This window comes from Galleria mellonella, unplaced genomic scaffold (assembly GCF_026898425.1).
Source record: "Galleria mellonella isolate WM207_F2 unplaced genomic scaffold, CSIRO_AGI_GalMel_v1 utg1789, whole genome shotgun sequence".
In the NCBI taxonomy this organism is placed as follows: domain Eukaryota; kingdom Metazoa; phylum Arthropoda; class Insecta; order Lepidoptera; family Pyralidae; genus Galleria; species Galleria mellonella.
In genome coordinates this window covers 732545-750236 of record NW_026442020.1, presented here as the reverse complement: position 1 = coordinate 750236, position 17692 = coordinate 732545, and the positions used below count along the sequence as shown (strand labels likewise).

The following is a 17692-nucleotide window of genomic DNA, read 5'->3' as shown; positions in this document are numbered from 1 at the left end:
ACTCCGTCAGGTGAACAACATGCTCCTATAGATGAAGTTAATAAACTTTTGTTAAATCGTATAAACCTACGTCTCGTTAATTGGGATCTTTATTCTGAAACTGTTAATCAATTACTTTTGGATTTCGAGTATGATGTCAATGAACCCTTAAACAATTACAATAGGTTCTGTAAAATTATTTTGACAGCTGTGGAACGTTCCGTTCCACGTAGGAACTTATCAAATAGCGGTGCAAATACTTCAAAGAGGCACAAACATATTGCAGTACCTTGGTGGAATAACAGGTGTGCGACAGCTGTCAATGATAGTAAAGCGGCTTACCTTAGGTTTAAACAAAATCCAACTCTCGATAATTACATAAATTTTAAAAGAGTTCAAGCTGTTAAAAAGTTAGTAATTAAGCAAGTAAGACAACAGGGGTGGCAGGAATTTTGTTCCAAATTTAATAGATTAACACCAATTTCCACTGTTTGGCAAAATATGAGAAAACTAAATTCAAAACATCGTCAAAATCATTTTAAAGATATATCATGGGTCAATGATTTTTTACGCAAATATACTCCTGATTTTGTACACTCACCTTTTGATGACAAACAGTTTAATTCTGTTAATTCATGCCCAAAATTTCTCACTGACCCATTCTCAATTGATGAAATATCCAGTGCAGTAAAATCTAGAAAAGATACAGCTAGTGGCCTTGATCGCTTAACATACAATATGTTTCGATTGCTGAATAAAATAAACCTTACTAAACTCTTACAAATTTTTAACGATTTATGGAAGGACTGTATTATCCCACCAGAATGGAAAATGGATTGTTTGATTCCAGTAATTAAACCCGGTAAAGATCCTACAAATTTCGACTCCTATAGACCTATAACATTGACGTCCTGTGCAGGCAAATTATTCGAACAATTAATTAAACAGCGTTTAGAGTTCTTTATTGAAAGTAATAGTATATTACCATCGAATCAATTTGGTTTTCGCCGTGGATATTCAGCGCGCGAAAGTTTAGCGAACTTCTATGTCGACCTTAGTACTGCTTTGAATAACGATGAATATGTTCTATCTGTTTTTTTAGATGTCGTAGGAGCTTTTAACAATGTAAATTTAACAGTTCTATCTTCGATTTTATCCTCATTTCTTCCAATGAAACTTATCGAATGGATTTATAATTTTCTTAGTAATAGAGAAGTGTATGTTAAAGTAAATAGTAAATTAATAGGACCTAGGTTAAGCTCTAAAGGAGTATGTCAAGGTGGTATTCTAAGCCCGCTACTATATATTTTATATATCTATAAACTTAATTCAATTTTAGGAAACAGTGTGAACAACTTGCAATTTGCCGATGATTTATTAATTTATATAAAAGGAAAGAATATTATTGATATGCAATTAGTGTTAAATGAGTCATTAAAAAGACTTGAGAAATATTTTTCTCTTCTTTCCCTCGATATTAGTTTAACCAAAAGTAAAGTAGTTGTTTTTCATCAAGTTCATAAATATGTTCCATTAATGAATATTATATATAATAATCAAACTCTTCCAACAGACTGTAGCGTTAAATTTCTGGGGGTAATTTTTCATCAAAATTTAAAATGGGATCTATACGTTGATTGCTTAGTAGATCGTGCTTTAAGAGCCACTAATATAATAAGATCTGTAATTGGTCGTAACTGGGGAGCTGATCCTAAAATTATCCTTTTACTTTACAAATCTCTTGTTAGAAGTAATTTTGATTACGCTTTCTTTTGTTATGCCTCAGAACATAAATTAGTAGAAAAACTCGAAAAAATTCAAAATATGAATTTAAGACTTATTTTAGGTGCTATGTATACTTCTCCAATTATCTCAATGCAAGTAGAATGTAATTTGCCTCCTATCCTTCTTCGTTTCGAATACCTAAAACTCAAATTTCTCTTCAAAGTTTTTTCAGTTTCCAATAACCCACTCATACTCAAATTATTAAATTGCCCCATTTCTATGTTTTTGAATAAAACTATTGTCAATGATTTGAATTTACGAGATGAATATAACATCTATAGTAGTAAGATACTTCCTTGTTATAATGGCCTTTATGAGAGTAAGTTCTGTAAAATCAAAATTGTTATACGTAAAGACATAAAAGAAAAGCACGATATGTATGAGACTTTATCAGAATTTATTGACTACAGGCAGATATATACAGATGGTTCCAAAAATGCACTTAGCACTTCAGTGGCTTTTTACGATTTGTCAAATAGATTTGGTCACGGTTATAAAATTTCAACTTTGGCTAGTATTTACACAGCAGAAGCAAAAGCTATATTTTTAGCATTAGAATACATAGAAAAACAGGTACTATATTCGAAATGGATTATAATTACAGATAGTATGAGTGTTCTTATGGCATTAAAAAATAACACATTCATTTCATCATCAAACTACTTAATTCAAGAAATTCGTAATAAATATTATCATCTCTGTACTATATATGGAAAAGATATTATCTTCATCTGGACCCCTTCACATATTGGAGTGTTTGGGAATGAACAAGTAGACACTTTGGCTAAAATTATTAATTCAAGTGCTGCTCGTGTTCAAGATTTACCCCTTTGTTACTCAGATTGTAGTATTGGAATACATAAAATCGTTACAACTAAATGGGAGGAGAATTGGACTCAAATATTACAGACTAAAGGCAAATGGTACCGCAAAATTAATTGGCGTATTGGAAAACCGTGGTTCTGCAAAGGAAAGGACACAAACAGAAAATTTTACACCAATATTTGTAGATTACGAATCGGCCACGGACATTTCAACGAACACCTGCACCGAATGGGCATGATCGCTTCCCCATCATGCACATGGTGTAACTCAAATACAGCCCAATCTCTACATCACCTTTTTTTTGATTGCTCTGAATTTGTCATTCAAAGACACATTATGTTTGACGAACTTAGGATTATCTTCAAAAAACCCGAAAATATCCCGCACTCAATCCCGCTTCTCTTAAGATTTCCTTCTTGTTTCAAAGCTATTTTCACTTATATTACTACAACATTCAAGGAGCTATAAGAATACTTTTATTGAATTGCAAGACAATGATTTTTTATAATTATTTATTTTTAATTTGATAAATCCACTGGTTTAAGAAAACTCAAGAAAAGATATTTATGAAAATGTACTTACCGGATTTGACAAATGAAATATTGAAGATTATGACAATAATTGAAGCGACATTAGAAAAATAAAATTCCAGACAAATTATCTTTTTGAAGACTAGGCAGCATGGTCTCCGACCTTAGCCTGTTCCAAACGGAACAAACGTACTAAAAAAAAAAAAATGTTAATAATTGTTTAATGTTGTTGTCATTTTTTTTTTGCTCTTAATTAGTCTTCTTACATAAATTTTATTTATTTTTATTGTTTTCATTAAATTAAAAATATAAATAAATATATAAATTTGTCATTAAAGTCTTAACAAAAGCAGTAATAAAAACATAATTGTAGTAGTTGTATTATTTACATATTTTACAATGTGCTACGTTATTGTGACTGGTCGTAGTTTATCATGGCTCCTAATAAGTTTAGTTGCATTTATGTTAATTTTGACCGGTATTATGACACCGAAATGGTTAATGGGACAGCCCGTTGTAATAAATGAGAATAACATAACAGGATTCTACGTTCCCAGTGTTGGAATTTACAATAGGTAAGAGCATAAATATAATAAGTGGTTTTAATGTGTTAAAAAAATCTAGCGGTAACTAAAATTATTATTATATTTATTGTAATAATGTTTTAATTTTTATTTTTTTAATTTTATTTAGCTGTTTGTACACCACGTTCAAGTAATAGGCTTTTTTTGAATAGGCAATTTCAAACAATTTTCAATATTTATGAATGATAAATTACTTAATTAAAATTCATTAGCGTTTATAGTTGTTCAGTACAAATAGAATATCTATTTTTAACCTACTTCAAAAAAGGAGGTTCAAAATTTAATTGTTTTTCATGTTGTTACCTCATAACTCTGTCAGTTGTAAAGCAATTTGATAAAGTTTTTTTTTTATCTGAAAGGATATGCTGGTAGATTAGTTCTATAGAAATTTTATCAAAATTGTTTCAGTAGTTTGGTTTTTAAATAAAAAAAAATTGGTTTAGTAAAGTTGGAAGTGGGTTTTTTATGGAATATAGTCTGTCATCACTTCTTGTCATTTATTTATTGTTATAATTTTTTTATAATAGTGTTGTTTTTTTTTTCTAGATGTATACGAATGGCAAATGAATATAGTGACTGTGGTTCCTTCTCTTTTTATGGGCTTGCAACTGAAGATATTGTGTATCCTAAGCCTTGGAAAGCGGCCATGTTCTTTTTATCCTTATGTTAGTATGTTTACTCTAGTTTATTTATACACTTTAAGTGTATTTATATATATGCACTACAAGTGTATTTATACATTTTATAATAAACCATGGTTTATTATAAAGTGTATAAATAATTAACATATCAATTTGTCTTATGTATCTTGTTACAATTTTATTATATGAGTTGGATTTATTACTAAGGGTCTGAAATGTTAGCTAAGTCAATAAGTGATTAAAAATTTTTTCATATAATTTTATCAGGTGCAGCTATCCAGTTCGCGACGGTACTGGCAGGTGTGCTTGCTTGCTGCGTCCAGTCTGTGTTCAAAAAAAGCGTTATATCATTAGCAGGGGCTACTCAGGCTCTTGGAGGTATTTATACTTAATTTTTTAATTTCACCACATTGTTCCAAATTTATGTAGTTTTTTTTTTTCTATAAAGAGATAAAAATGTAAAAGTGGACAGGGATGAAAGGTGAGGATTAAGTTAAGCCAGATGGCCCATAGAGGAAGATCACATAAAATATGGGTAGATTGTCATCTACCCATCTTTTATGTCTTAGGGCTGAAGCAGGTGGAATTTGAACAAGAATCACTAACAATAAGAGACCATTGGAGGCAGTAGGAGGAGGCCTGTACTAACAGACGATAGCAAATAAATAAATAATAAATTGTTAAAAAAAAGTTAAGTCTGAATAAAATTTGTGGTTTTACCACAAGTTGGTGTTTTTTTGTGAAACGAAATCAACTTGTAACATAGAAGGTTTTTTTAGCAAATTGTTAGCAATGGGGCCTCTAGTCCCATTATTAACAATCCCTTTCCCTCTAACATAGATGGTTTACTGTAAATTAAAGTCTAATCTGTTGTGTCTTCAGGTCTATTTGGAGTGCTTGGCATCCTGCTGTACCCCTGGGGTTGGGGGGCTGTCCGCGTGAAGAGACTGTGTGGTAAATACTCAGAGCCCTATATGCCTGGGGAGTGTTCTATAGGTATGTATATTTGTATTAAAAACTATATTTTGCAACACGGATTTTCGCACGTAATCGCTCTAAATAATGTCGCTCGCCGCACATAACTATGTGTAGGGTTTTTTTTAGTGGGTGATAATGGAATGGTAATCCCACCCGCGCTATCGATATGCACCGGCGGGGTACCAGTGAAGGATGATAGGTGAGGATGAAGCAGATCAGTTAGCCCATCGTGACGAATTCAACATGAATTGTTCACTATGGTTTCTAGGGGGAACCATGTGGAGGTCGACAACCTGCAAATTACTAGCAATGGGGCTGACAAACTCCATTGCCAACAATCCCTTTCTCCCTACTATGTGTAGGGTGCTTGGGGGTGGATCTTTCCGCTGACTTCTTGGGTGTGTTAAAGCGCCATCATATCCATTCGGCGTGGTATTCTTCTGCCGGGTGAGATCCCATTGGGGGAGGCCCGGCAAACACGAGGGGTGACGGGTATTGTCTTGTAATGAATTGTTGCGATAATTTTAATTTGCAAATTGTGCGTGGACGGAATGTTGGTTGGAGATGGCTAATATGGAAGGTTGTAGAATTTCAGGTAATAATAATAGCAGTGTATTATCCTATGTGTGTTTTGACTAGTTTTTGGGATATTTTAGTTTAAGGGTACAAAAATGATGCGTTTCCTCTTAATGTGTTTATTCGAATGGTGATGCGTTATAAAATTTGATGGACTGGGGTGAATGGGCCACTAAGGGCCAACGGCTAGCATTGAAATAGTATCACGCTATTTACAGAAGCTGCGACTGGCTGATCCGTTTGACATAGAAATGGAGCCGCAGCAAGTTGTCAATCTTCAAGTGTTGGCAGTTGTATGCATACTAATATTAGCGGAATGAAACAAAATAATTCTAATTAACTAATCATTATCTTGAACTTTTTCAGGCTGGGCACTATTCGTGACGGCTACGGGCGTAGCACTCATATTCCTCGGCAGTGCGCTCTCCAAGCCGGCAGACAAGGCCGCCAATTCCGATAAGGTTCAATTTCAAATGGACGAAGGCAAACAGCTGATATGCCTGGCTTGATTGCGGACTATAAGACTGGTATACAAATATACACCTTATTTACTGTCTTGTAATACCATAGACAAACAAACTGGGTAGAAGTGACATTTATCTACTTTCGTAAACTTGCTGCTGGACAGATGTTGTTTTGTCAATATTTGATTGTAATATTTAAATAGTCAGCTAGGAACAGTTTGTATGTGAAAAAGGAAAATTGAGTTTTTACGGGTTTTCAGCCAATTTTTCTCTTCATAAAACTGTACTCAGAGTTAAAATGAATTTTTGAAAAAAAAAAAAAAAGAATTGTTGTTATGGTCTAGTTGTTCTAGAGTACTCCGCTTAGCGACATATTCGGTTATTAATTTTTTTTTCTTTTGATAAAAATAAAACAAAAGACAAGATATTACAATGCCCTTAAAATGTACCCTTCTTTCTTTCAAACCTAGCACAGGTTCGGTTAACGATAGACATGAGCAATATAGATACCGATCCGATATTTATATATTGGGTTTCTTTAATCATTATCCATTACGATATCGCCCACAACCGGTCGGATATCTATTTTCGAATATATTAAAAGTCTGTTATCCGATATTATTGTTTGGATAACAAACTTTTAATATATTCTTTATTGGACCAGTATATAGATATTGTAACTAAAATATATAGATATTATAACCTACTGACACGATTCAAGCGACACACGTGCGAGTGAGCGAGGCACACGATTCCATTGCAGTGTCATTTGCATAATTTGCGAGCTGTGACCCATTTAGCCCCTAATAAAACGTGAACCCTCAGCGTGTCACCATATTTACAATTATTCTATTCAGTTAAGTGTCACTTCTACCTGAATATTAATTTTTTTATGTAAATTAGTGTAAACGGCAGCTAAATATAAGTGAAAACGTTTAGAATTTAGTATTTATCTAACGTTTATTTAATATGACAGTCATACATTTCTTTCGAACCAGTGTGTTTACAATTAGTGTATTGGAAAGATTATTTTGACCATGAAGTAATTGTAAAGTAAATTCAACCTTACGGCGTTGGAAATAAATTAGAAATCCAGTGACAGCGATAAGTTTGTGTAACTGAACAACATTACCCTCAAGGTAACAAGTACATTTTGTTGCAATAATGAAATATTTAAAAAAATATATAGTTCATAATACTCGGGATAACGTAAGGATGCCAACGATGTCCCATACAGTCAAAACTGTTCAGGCATTTAGAAGTCATGGTGGAGTAAAGAAACTAATATACATACATGACCCCTGAAAACGTTACATGCCTTTTTTGGGCAGTCGCGTATAAATGGACCAATTAGTCCATTTGGGGTATGATAATGAAGTTTCATTTGCATATATAAAATAGGTTTAAATGATATTAAAGTTTCATGTAAAAAAAGCATAAATCTACGTACAAGATATGTTACGTACGGAACTCGCGATGTCTGATGGCCTACCATGAAATGGTTTCCTTAAATATCGGGGCCGAAGGAAATGCAAATTTAATGTTAAAGTTATATAAAATATACAGTTTAGTAATATTCAAAATATTAAAATATCGTTCCTTGGACCTCTTATACATGACGAGCGAAATGTTCGACTCCATTTACTAGCCTGATTTCGGTGTGAACGAAAACACGCAATTGAGTTCGAAAATTCGGCATTTCATTTCATGGTAGACCCCCTGATTGTAACTTGAACTTGACCAGTTTTATTGGCTGTATAGCTGCTGTTTGTATTGACTGAGATAATTATAGATTTAAAAAATATTGTATACACACACATACATTATGTAGGATGTAAGGTGACATAATGAGATTATGTTTCCCCTTTGCACTCGAGCATAGACACTCATAGAGGATACCAGTAACCCCAGAACTATATTAGTTACAAGTACATACCTGTGATGTAAAAGAAAAATGGATTTATTTCTTAGCTATTTTATACAGGGCGTCTGTAAAACAATCGTGTCGCTGAAGCCGCGACAGTGGATTTAATTTTAGCATTTTAATGTCACAAATACGGCGACAACGGAGTGCAAAGGGTTAAAAAAAATATTGATAAGCTGCGGTAACCGTCAAGTGGGCCGTATGTTTATTTACCACCTCATTGGTGTTAAAAAAAAATACTGATTGACTCTGTATGGAAATACGAACATTCTACTAAATATAAGACTGTATGGCTTAGTTCCTTTGCCTATTTCCACTGTGGATAAGTTAATACTACTACTGAGAAAGAAATGCGGTTCAGTCAAGAAATTACAACACAAACAGTGAGTTACATATATATAAAAGAAGAACGTTACTGTATTAGTTATGTACATATAATACAATAGAATGAATACAAGTTATTCATGCTACTGTATAGTATGTACTTAGCTGTGACGTCACTAGAATAATGGCGGATTGTGTTTGATTAAAATATGCTCAAAAAATAATTTATTATATTACCAATATTTTTTAGGTAATAAAATGATATTTTGTATTTTAAATCATGACATATTATCTACAAATATTACTTTAATACTCTTTTCAATGTTTATTCTTATGATTATTAATGCTTTAATTTTTTAAACAATTTTTTTTACAATAAGGAATATTTAGAAAGTGACTTGAAGTTTTCTAGAGTGTATTTTTTTTTTATGATAAACTGCTATAGTTATTCCATTTATGAATGATTAATTTTTATTATTTTTTGTTGTAGTTGACATTTTCCAAAGCTTTGTGTTAGTTTTATATTATATTGTGACAATAGTATTATTTATATTTTTAAATATGTATTTAAAATATGAAGAAAATCAAAGACGCGATATAGATATTTTTTAATAAGGCATATATTTTTTGTACTATTCTTTTTTGACATAAACAATCATCATTGTTATTATCATCACATCACTGTACGTATGTCTCCCACTTAGGGGATTTTGTCAATAGTTGCCACGCTTGACAAGTGGGTTGGCAACTGCATAAATAATGGTATATTTACCATATCATTTCAGATAGTAGTTGGAATCTCGTCATCATCTTTCTGTCCTTATCCCAATTATTTTGGGTCGGCATAATATGTTTTTACACATTATTTCCGAAACGATACGACATCGTAACCTTCAAGAAAAGAACATATTCCTTTTTAAAGGCCGGCAGTACACCTGCAATGTCGTTGGTGTTGTGGGTGATCATGGGCGGCGGTAGTCACTTACCATTAGGTGAGCCGCATGCTCGTTTGCCCCCTGTGTTGTAAAAAAAATATATTACACAAGGTTTTGTAGTTTTACGACCGGCCGCCTGTCTGACGTTAACCCTCTTTGGAAATCCTTTCTCTTTGTTGGAATCTCATAATTTTTTTAATAATGACAGGTCGTATTTGGCGAAGCATTTCTAGAGAGATCTATGTATTTATTGGTTGAGACCAGATTAAATATACTTGTGTCATCACTGCCATAATACAGTGTGTTTATTAACGTAGCCCATTCCTTAAAACAGGTGTTAGTATTCATTAATAGGGACTCCACAATTGTTTTTTCTTATAATTTTTTTATTATCAAAAATAAATTAATCTCGAAAAAAAGACCACCTTGTATGTCTACCGATGTCACTACTCCGTACATAGTGTTACATACTTATTATTATGTAGTGGCTAATTTAAGACAGTACATTTAAATAAATATACATAATATTAACAGAGATTTAAAAGAGTAAATGTTGAGTTTCTTGCGTATAGTTAAAAAAAATGACGATTTAAAAGTGTTTGAAACGAGTCTATTTGAATAAAGATGATCCAGCCTTTTTTTCAAGATTTTTTATTTTTAGGAATTAAAAAAAAATCTAGGAAAGAAAATTTTCCATAAATCGTCAACTGTCCATTGCTAAACATAAGCCTTCCCCATAAGGGGAGTTTTGCTAGTAGATACCACGTGTGGCATGCGGCTTGGCAACCGCAGTTAGGCTTTTACAGATGTTTTAAGAGGCACGCTGCTGCTCATCCCTCGCCCTCCATTGGTCGCCTCTTACGACACCCACGGATAAGGAAGGGGTGGCCTATTCTATGCCGGGACACACAAGGCGGTGACCGTGTAATGACTACCAATTCTAAGGAATGGGTTACGTCATTTACTGTATGTTACAATGAATAGACTGAGAATACATAAATATACTTCCAGTAGTTAAGTACTGTTTACAATTGTTAATGTGTAGTTTATTTACAATTGTAACTTTCATCACTTTCATCACGTTCATCACGGTCATCACACCAGCAGTTAACTGTTCATTGCTGGACATAGACGTTACCGTATTGGGGCGTTTTGTCAATGGTCGCACAGCTTGCCAGTCGAATTGGCAACCGCAGTTAGGCTTGGTGATGTTTTGCGAGTAAGAGAGTAGCGTCTCTCTGCTTATTTCTGGATAGATAAGTTCTTTTAGTCATCTCTTACATCACCCACAAGAATGGAAGGCGTGACTCATTCTGTGCCGGGACCACATGGTAATTTGCAACTTGACTTTTTTTTTAATGGATGATAGTGGGATGGTAAACCCGCCTGTGCTATCGGTATACACTGGCGGGGCACCAGTAAGGGATGATAAGTGAAAATGAAAGAGCAGGTCAGTTAGCCCATCGTGATAACTTCGAATTCAGCGGAATGGTTTCCAGTGGGGACTACGTGGAGGTCGACCTGACAGGGTGTAATGCTAGCAATGGGTCAGTTAGAGCCCATTACTAACAATCCCTCCCTTCCGACTTGACGTATTTAAATACGCCAAGTCAAGTAATTGGCCCATTATTCCAATTCACCGACATCGATAGATTATTTTAAAGTTGGTTTAAATGAGATTATTTTAACTATTTTTATATGATACCAGTTATATAATATTATCAGATTATTAGTCTGTTTTTTTTTTAATGTATATTACATGGATTTTTTTATTATAAAGTGTATAAACAATTAATCACTAATATGGTTTATGTATCTTCTTTATTTGCTTTAAAATTTGGCAATTGTTTTTGACAATTGCACAAAGTCAAATAGTGTTATTAATTTTGATGTAATTATTACAATCATTTGTATTTTTCGACATACATATGTCAGTCTCTATCACTCGTGCCATAGAAATTGGTGAATGAAAAAATGACAGTATTATTTTTTTAGATTTAAAACATTGTGCAAAATTATGTAAAGAAAAACGTTCCTAAGTATACTATAATAAATGTGTACTTTTAATAAACTGTACTGTATGTATTTGTCTATATACAGTGTATGTATATTCATATACATACATATATTTACTCTAAAGGGACATTGCAGTTCTTTGAAATTATTAATATTTTTTTGTAATATATTTTTTCGAAAATATTAATCATCAGAAACTAGTCGCGAAACCCCGTAGTTACTCGTAATACGTCTGCGAACTTCTATTCAATAATCGATTTTTTTTTTCAAATATATTACAAAACTCTAATTAAAATATTCATGTTGTAATGTGAGATTTTTTACTGCATCTCTTTTAGATTCCGTGAAAAAGAAAGAGATAGTTTTGTTGCAATTAAGCAATTTTTATATTATATATTGGTGATGATTATATTTTAGATATTTCGTCGTAGTGTGTGTTTTATATAAGTTTTATTTTATATTTACCTAATATACAAATTATATAATAAGAAAGCATTTATATCGATTGTATAAACAATTTTTATACTATTTTTGAGTCCAATTTTTAAATATATACTATTTGACTGATTTAACGTTGTTTCTTTTTCTATTACAATTAAATACCTTTAGCTAGTAGATTTTGGGATGTTTTAGGTGGAAACTAGCAGAATTTCAACCGACTTCCAAAAGAAGGAGGTTTTTAATTCGATTGTATTTTCTTTGTTTGTTAACTCATAACTCCGACTGTTGTAAACCGATTTGGAAAATGATTCTTTTATATGAAATACCTATATATTGGTTCCATAGAAAATGTATAACTTTCAAATTATAACCTTTAAGAAAAAAGTATACTACTTTTTAAAAGGCCGGCAGCACACCTGCAATGACTTTGGTGCTGCGGGTGATCATGGGCGGCGGTAGTCACTTACCATAGGTGAGTGACTACCGCCATAGTCAATAGAAAGATGAAAATGGAATAGTTATTCCACCTGCGTTATCCGTATACACGGGCAGAACATCAACATCATCTACTAGAGGGAGACTGTACAAAAGTCTGCTTGGATACCTGTGTCCTATCAGTGTTTCTGTCGCAAAGCAGTTGTTTGCATGGCTGTTTCGGTTTGAAGGGAGGGGTATGACAGTGAAATTATAAAGTATAGAGATAATCTTTAGGATTGGTAATGTGTAAAGGGTATCATGTGCGAAACAGTATACTCTGTTATGTCCATGGTACTGTTTATGTTTATAGGCGACGGTACCACTTTCCATCAGGTGGGCCGTCAGCTTGTTTGCCATTCTAAGTTGTATAAAAAAAATATGAATTTATGCAGTTCATTTGATCCATCGTGACGAAATCGTCAAGATCTTCGTTGATTATCAAAGGGGAATGCGTGGAGTTCGATCTGACAGTGTAAATTGCTAGCAGTGGTACAACAACGCCCCATTTCTTTCTCTTCGGGCTGTCAGCTTGAATGCTATTTTGAAGTAGAAAAAAAATGCAGACTAATTAAGAACGTACTCCTTTTAGACGCTGCCTAAGAACATTAAACCCTCCTCCAACAACTGAGGATATGTTATGAAGAAACGACGTTAAAAACTTCAAGAAAATAATCTAAGAAAAGGAGCATATTCTTTCTTAAAAGTTCGGCGATGAACCTGCAATTTCTCTGGTGTTGTTTATCTGGTCTATGTGCGGCGGTAATCACAATCAGGTAAGCCGTATGCCCGTTTGTCCTTATGCTATAAAAAAAAAATATGATAACGTCATTGAAAGTAATGCATATGAAATAATTGCCGGTTTGAAAACGGAACGTCCTCCGCCATATTTAAAATTAGAAATCACAACATGGCGTCTAACGAATCAATGATTCATCAATTAATTATTCACGTTCCTGCAGTGCAAGCCAAGTCAGTTAATTTAAAATTGATCTTCGACTTTGATCTTTATTACAATACAATAAAATTGATTTAAAATGTGGATGTCTCTTTAAAAAGTAGCTAAGTACCTGCTAATAGTCTGTATTTAAGTAAATTGGCTTGTTTTGAATTCACCATAATAAGCAATATGATTTTCCGAAGGGCGTCTCTTTTATGAAATTTGTTACAATAGCTGGCACCATAAGTAGATAGTAGGTATATATATATAATGACGATTAGTAGCCCATTGCTAGCAATATGCCCTGTTAGGGCGACCTCCTCGTGGTTTCCCCTGGAAACTATCGTGATTGATTTATTGTTAGATTCGTCACGGTGGGCTAACTGACAACGTCCTCACATATCATCTCTCACAGATGCCTCGCCAGTGTATACCGTTAGCGCAGGAGGGATTAACTGACCTACTTTCATTCTCACGAATCATCCCTTACTGGTACCCCGTCGGTGTATAACGTTAGCGCGGGTGTGGTTACCATACCATTGTGAAAATGGAAAGGTAACTCCGCTTGCGTTAGGCAGGCTGGCAGATCAGTCGGCCCATCGTGGAGAATTCGACAAGAATTAACGACTGATACATTGCTAGCAATATACTCTATATTGCTAGCAATGTATATGTTAGAACCTATTAGTAACAATTTTTTCCCTCTAGAGTTCTGAGAAAACAAACATACAAAAATACAATAGAATTGAAAACCTCTTTTTTTAAGTCGGTTAATAATTTTACCTCACAGCTTCAAAGCGTAACTAGAAAAGAATTTACAAACGAAACAAAAGTTAGAGATTATGCTTCATTAAAAAAATTAAGAATGGCTCCAATCAATCAAACGCTAATAATTTTTGTGAGTTATTTTGAAATTCTTCTTATAAAAATGTATGTACGTCAATACATTTAACTTGAGTATGTTAAAGTACCCTATCTCTTTGTTGTAAGGTTTAATTTCCTTTGAATTTCTTATTTTATTTAGGTATCTCGCTTCTATAGTAAATCAATCAAGTGAATGCGAGCTAGTGATTACGGTAAGACAGTCGTTACCTCGGGGTAGTCGGTTCGATGCCTGGCTGAGGCATCAATCAAAAGTCGTCTATTTTTTCCGACAGTGATTTACAAATCGAATCCCAGCACATGCTTTTAGATTTTTCTTATTTTTTTCTGTTTCATAGATTTTCCATTTATTATTTTTGGCCATATCATAATCCTTAGTCCTCAGGTGTAGTTGAATATTTTTAACCGACTTTTAAAAGAAGGAAGTTCTTAATTTGTCAATAGTTTTTTTTTTTTATAATTCTTTTTACATATAAATTTATAGATCATTAAGTGACTCTTATTTTTGAAGAGCAAAATGTGAAACATAAAAAAAATTAATCATAAATACCAATATATCTCGGTCTTCATCGGTGTATCAATACATATAATAAAATCGTAACTGGTCGCTGTTTGTACATGGAAGACATATAAGAAAAACTATTGTAGGGGGGCTTTATGAACGCAATAGAACCCAAAAAAAAATATTTTTATAATTTTTGTCTCTACGTTTGTGCGCGCTAATCTCAGAAACGGATTAACTGATTTAAATGCGGTTTTAATTAATACGTTGCGGTTTGTTTCACTTAAAATTTTGTGTTTATTTTATTTTAAACGGTTCACAAATAAATAAGTTAAAATCAATCTAAAGAATCACGCACACACACATATATAAAATAACTGAACAGTTGAATTGGCTGAAAATTTATGAAGGTGTTTTTTTTATGGGTTAAAATTGTATGGTAACCCCGCCTGCGCTAACGGGATACGCTGGCGGAGCACCAGTGAAGGGTGATAGATGAGAATGAAAACAGGCCAGTTAGTCCATCATGATGAATTCATCAGGAATTAACCATGATAGTTTCCAGGGAGAACCGCGAGGAGGTTGACCTGGTTGGGTATATTGCTAGCAATGGGATTCTCAGTCTCCATTACTAACAATCCCTTTCCCCCTTATGAAAGTGTTAGGTACGTAATTATTGTTTAAACGTGTAATACAATATAAGACCGGATTCAAGAAGAGTACCAATGGGAATGATATATGGGAACTAGATAGTTAGAAGTGGGTAACGCCGCGGGATACGGCTAGTATCTAATATAGATTTACTGTATATTCATGGCATAAGTAGTTGGTTTTCAACCGACTTAAAAACGGAGGTAGCGATTTGGAGATTGTACTTTTTATGTTTTTTATTTATTTATTTATTTACACACATATACTAAACAAATCTTTCATTTAAATGATGTCATTAGTTAAATACAATTGCTCTTTTTAAAAATCTTTTTTTAACCGAAACAATGTAATTACAGATTGGTCTCGTAGAGGTTTCATCAAAATCGATTCAATAGTTTAGTTTTTAAATTAAAATAACTTTGCTAAAACTGCAGTCGGTTTTTTTTGTGCGACACAATTTTAATTGCTTATTAAAATGCACTAGTTAAATATAGACGTGAGCTTCTGTTTTTCTGTTTGTTTTTGGCGAGGAAATACTGAACATATTCTATTCTTGTTAAATTTGCATGCACATTTACATATTTTCTTTTTATTAAATCGATTTCATTTTTTCTAAAAAAAATTATTATCTATATTTTGTGATTTCTAATCACTTAATATTAGAAATAGATGTAGTATATAATACCACTCAGATAAATCCATTTTCAGTGATGTTACACTACTTAACGGTCATTTATTATCGATATTTTCTGACAGTTACGTTCGTAAAACGAACAAAAGCATTAGAATATAATATATTTTCAAATATGGAACCCGTCGAATCGTGAGAGGCCGCGGGCTGGCTTGTTTGCCATTGGTCCGCGCAACCATGTGGTACCTATTTGTAGCGTGCAAGCATCGCGTACTCGGTAATGCTGTAAAATATCGATACTTCACTTATCGATGAACGTCACATAAATACACGCCTGAGTTTTGTCATCCTCTTGATATAAGGATTGTATTTACTTATAGGTTATAATTGACGGGAATAAACGAGATCATTTAGATAAAATAAATGATCTTTAAACAAGCATAAAAAGGATAAGGAAACTGAAGTAGCAATGGGCTGGTTACATAGTTCGAAGAATCGACAACCGACAACCGATGGGGAAGAAAGGTTCTTGGGTGGTGACTTCGGACGGGCAAATGCAATGTAGGACGACCCCCCCTTCTTGGATGGAATGATGGCCTCAAATGCATTGCAGGGAGCAGGAGCAGTGGATGCAGGTGGCTCAGGGCCGTTCTTTATGGCAGTCCGTGAAGAAGGCATCAGCAGCGGACGGATAATGGCTGAGATGATGATGGCGATGAAATATAATTTACCTCGTCTATCTCTAAGTTGCGACTAAGTTACACCGCCACAGTTTTGAAGTGACTGATGTAGTGACGTATTGTCTCCTCTCCCAATACAATACCTGCTGATTAAATTTAAATAAAAAATGGTTTGACTTGTCCAGACTGTCGTTTGCATCGTGATATTACTATAAATTTGATAAACATTAAAAAAAACCTCCGACACAAACAAATCTATAAAAAAATTTGATGACCATGATACGCTTGAATAGCTCTTTATAGATTGTAGCTAAGAAGCATCTCGATCACGTTAGTTTTCAAACAAAAAACCCCATCATAATTGGTCCATTAGTTTAGGAGCACAGACAGACACATCAAATTTATAACGCTCCTCTTTTTGCATTGAGATTTAAAACTTCAATTCATTTTCGATTAAATTTTGATTAAACTAAATGTCTTTATTTTTATCTTTTTCACTGTGCATTTATGTCTATTGTTGTTTATGTGCTGTAAGTAATACAAATAAATTATCTATCTATCTTTATGGAGGAATTTATAATATATCTGAATTTATTAATTTATTTATTGATATTTTTACATACATTAAAATATATCTACAGGGCGGACTTAATGCCTGATAGTATTCTCTACCAGTCAACCGTTACGCTAAACAGAGAGAGTAAATGGCGGTGCATTGATTTAACAATAAAATTTGTAAATTAAATAAATATTTTGCAACACAACAACATTAATACATTTTAATATAAATGAATATATAAACATATAGAATAAATATACTTACAAAAATTATTATTATATATCGATATATAATAATGGTACAACACTATTTCGTACCAAGGTATAAGAGGAGAGCCATATAAATCGAAGGCCACAATAAATAAAGTTTAT

General features: G+C 33.2%; 1 protein-coding gene across 1 annotated transcript; it reads left to right on the top strand.

Moving 5' to 3' along the window:
- The first annotated feature begins 3319 nt into the window (after positions 1-3319).
- Positions 3320-13247, top strand: LOC113516589 (LHFPL tetraspan subfamily member 2a protein). Its single transcript, XM_052893554.1, has 6 exons — positions 3320-3694; positions 4250-4368; positions 4612-4722; positions 5227-5340; positions 6265-6425; positions 13069-13247. The coding sequence occupies exons 1-5, from the start codon at positions 3519-3521 to the stop codon at positions 6405-6407; spliced, it is 663 nt and encodes a 220-aa protein (XP_052749514.1). The 5' UTR covers positions 3320-3518; the 3' UTR covers positions 6408-6425; positions 13069-13247.
- Positions 13248-17692: the final 4445 nt, after the last annotated feature.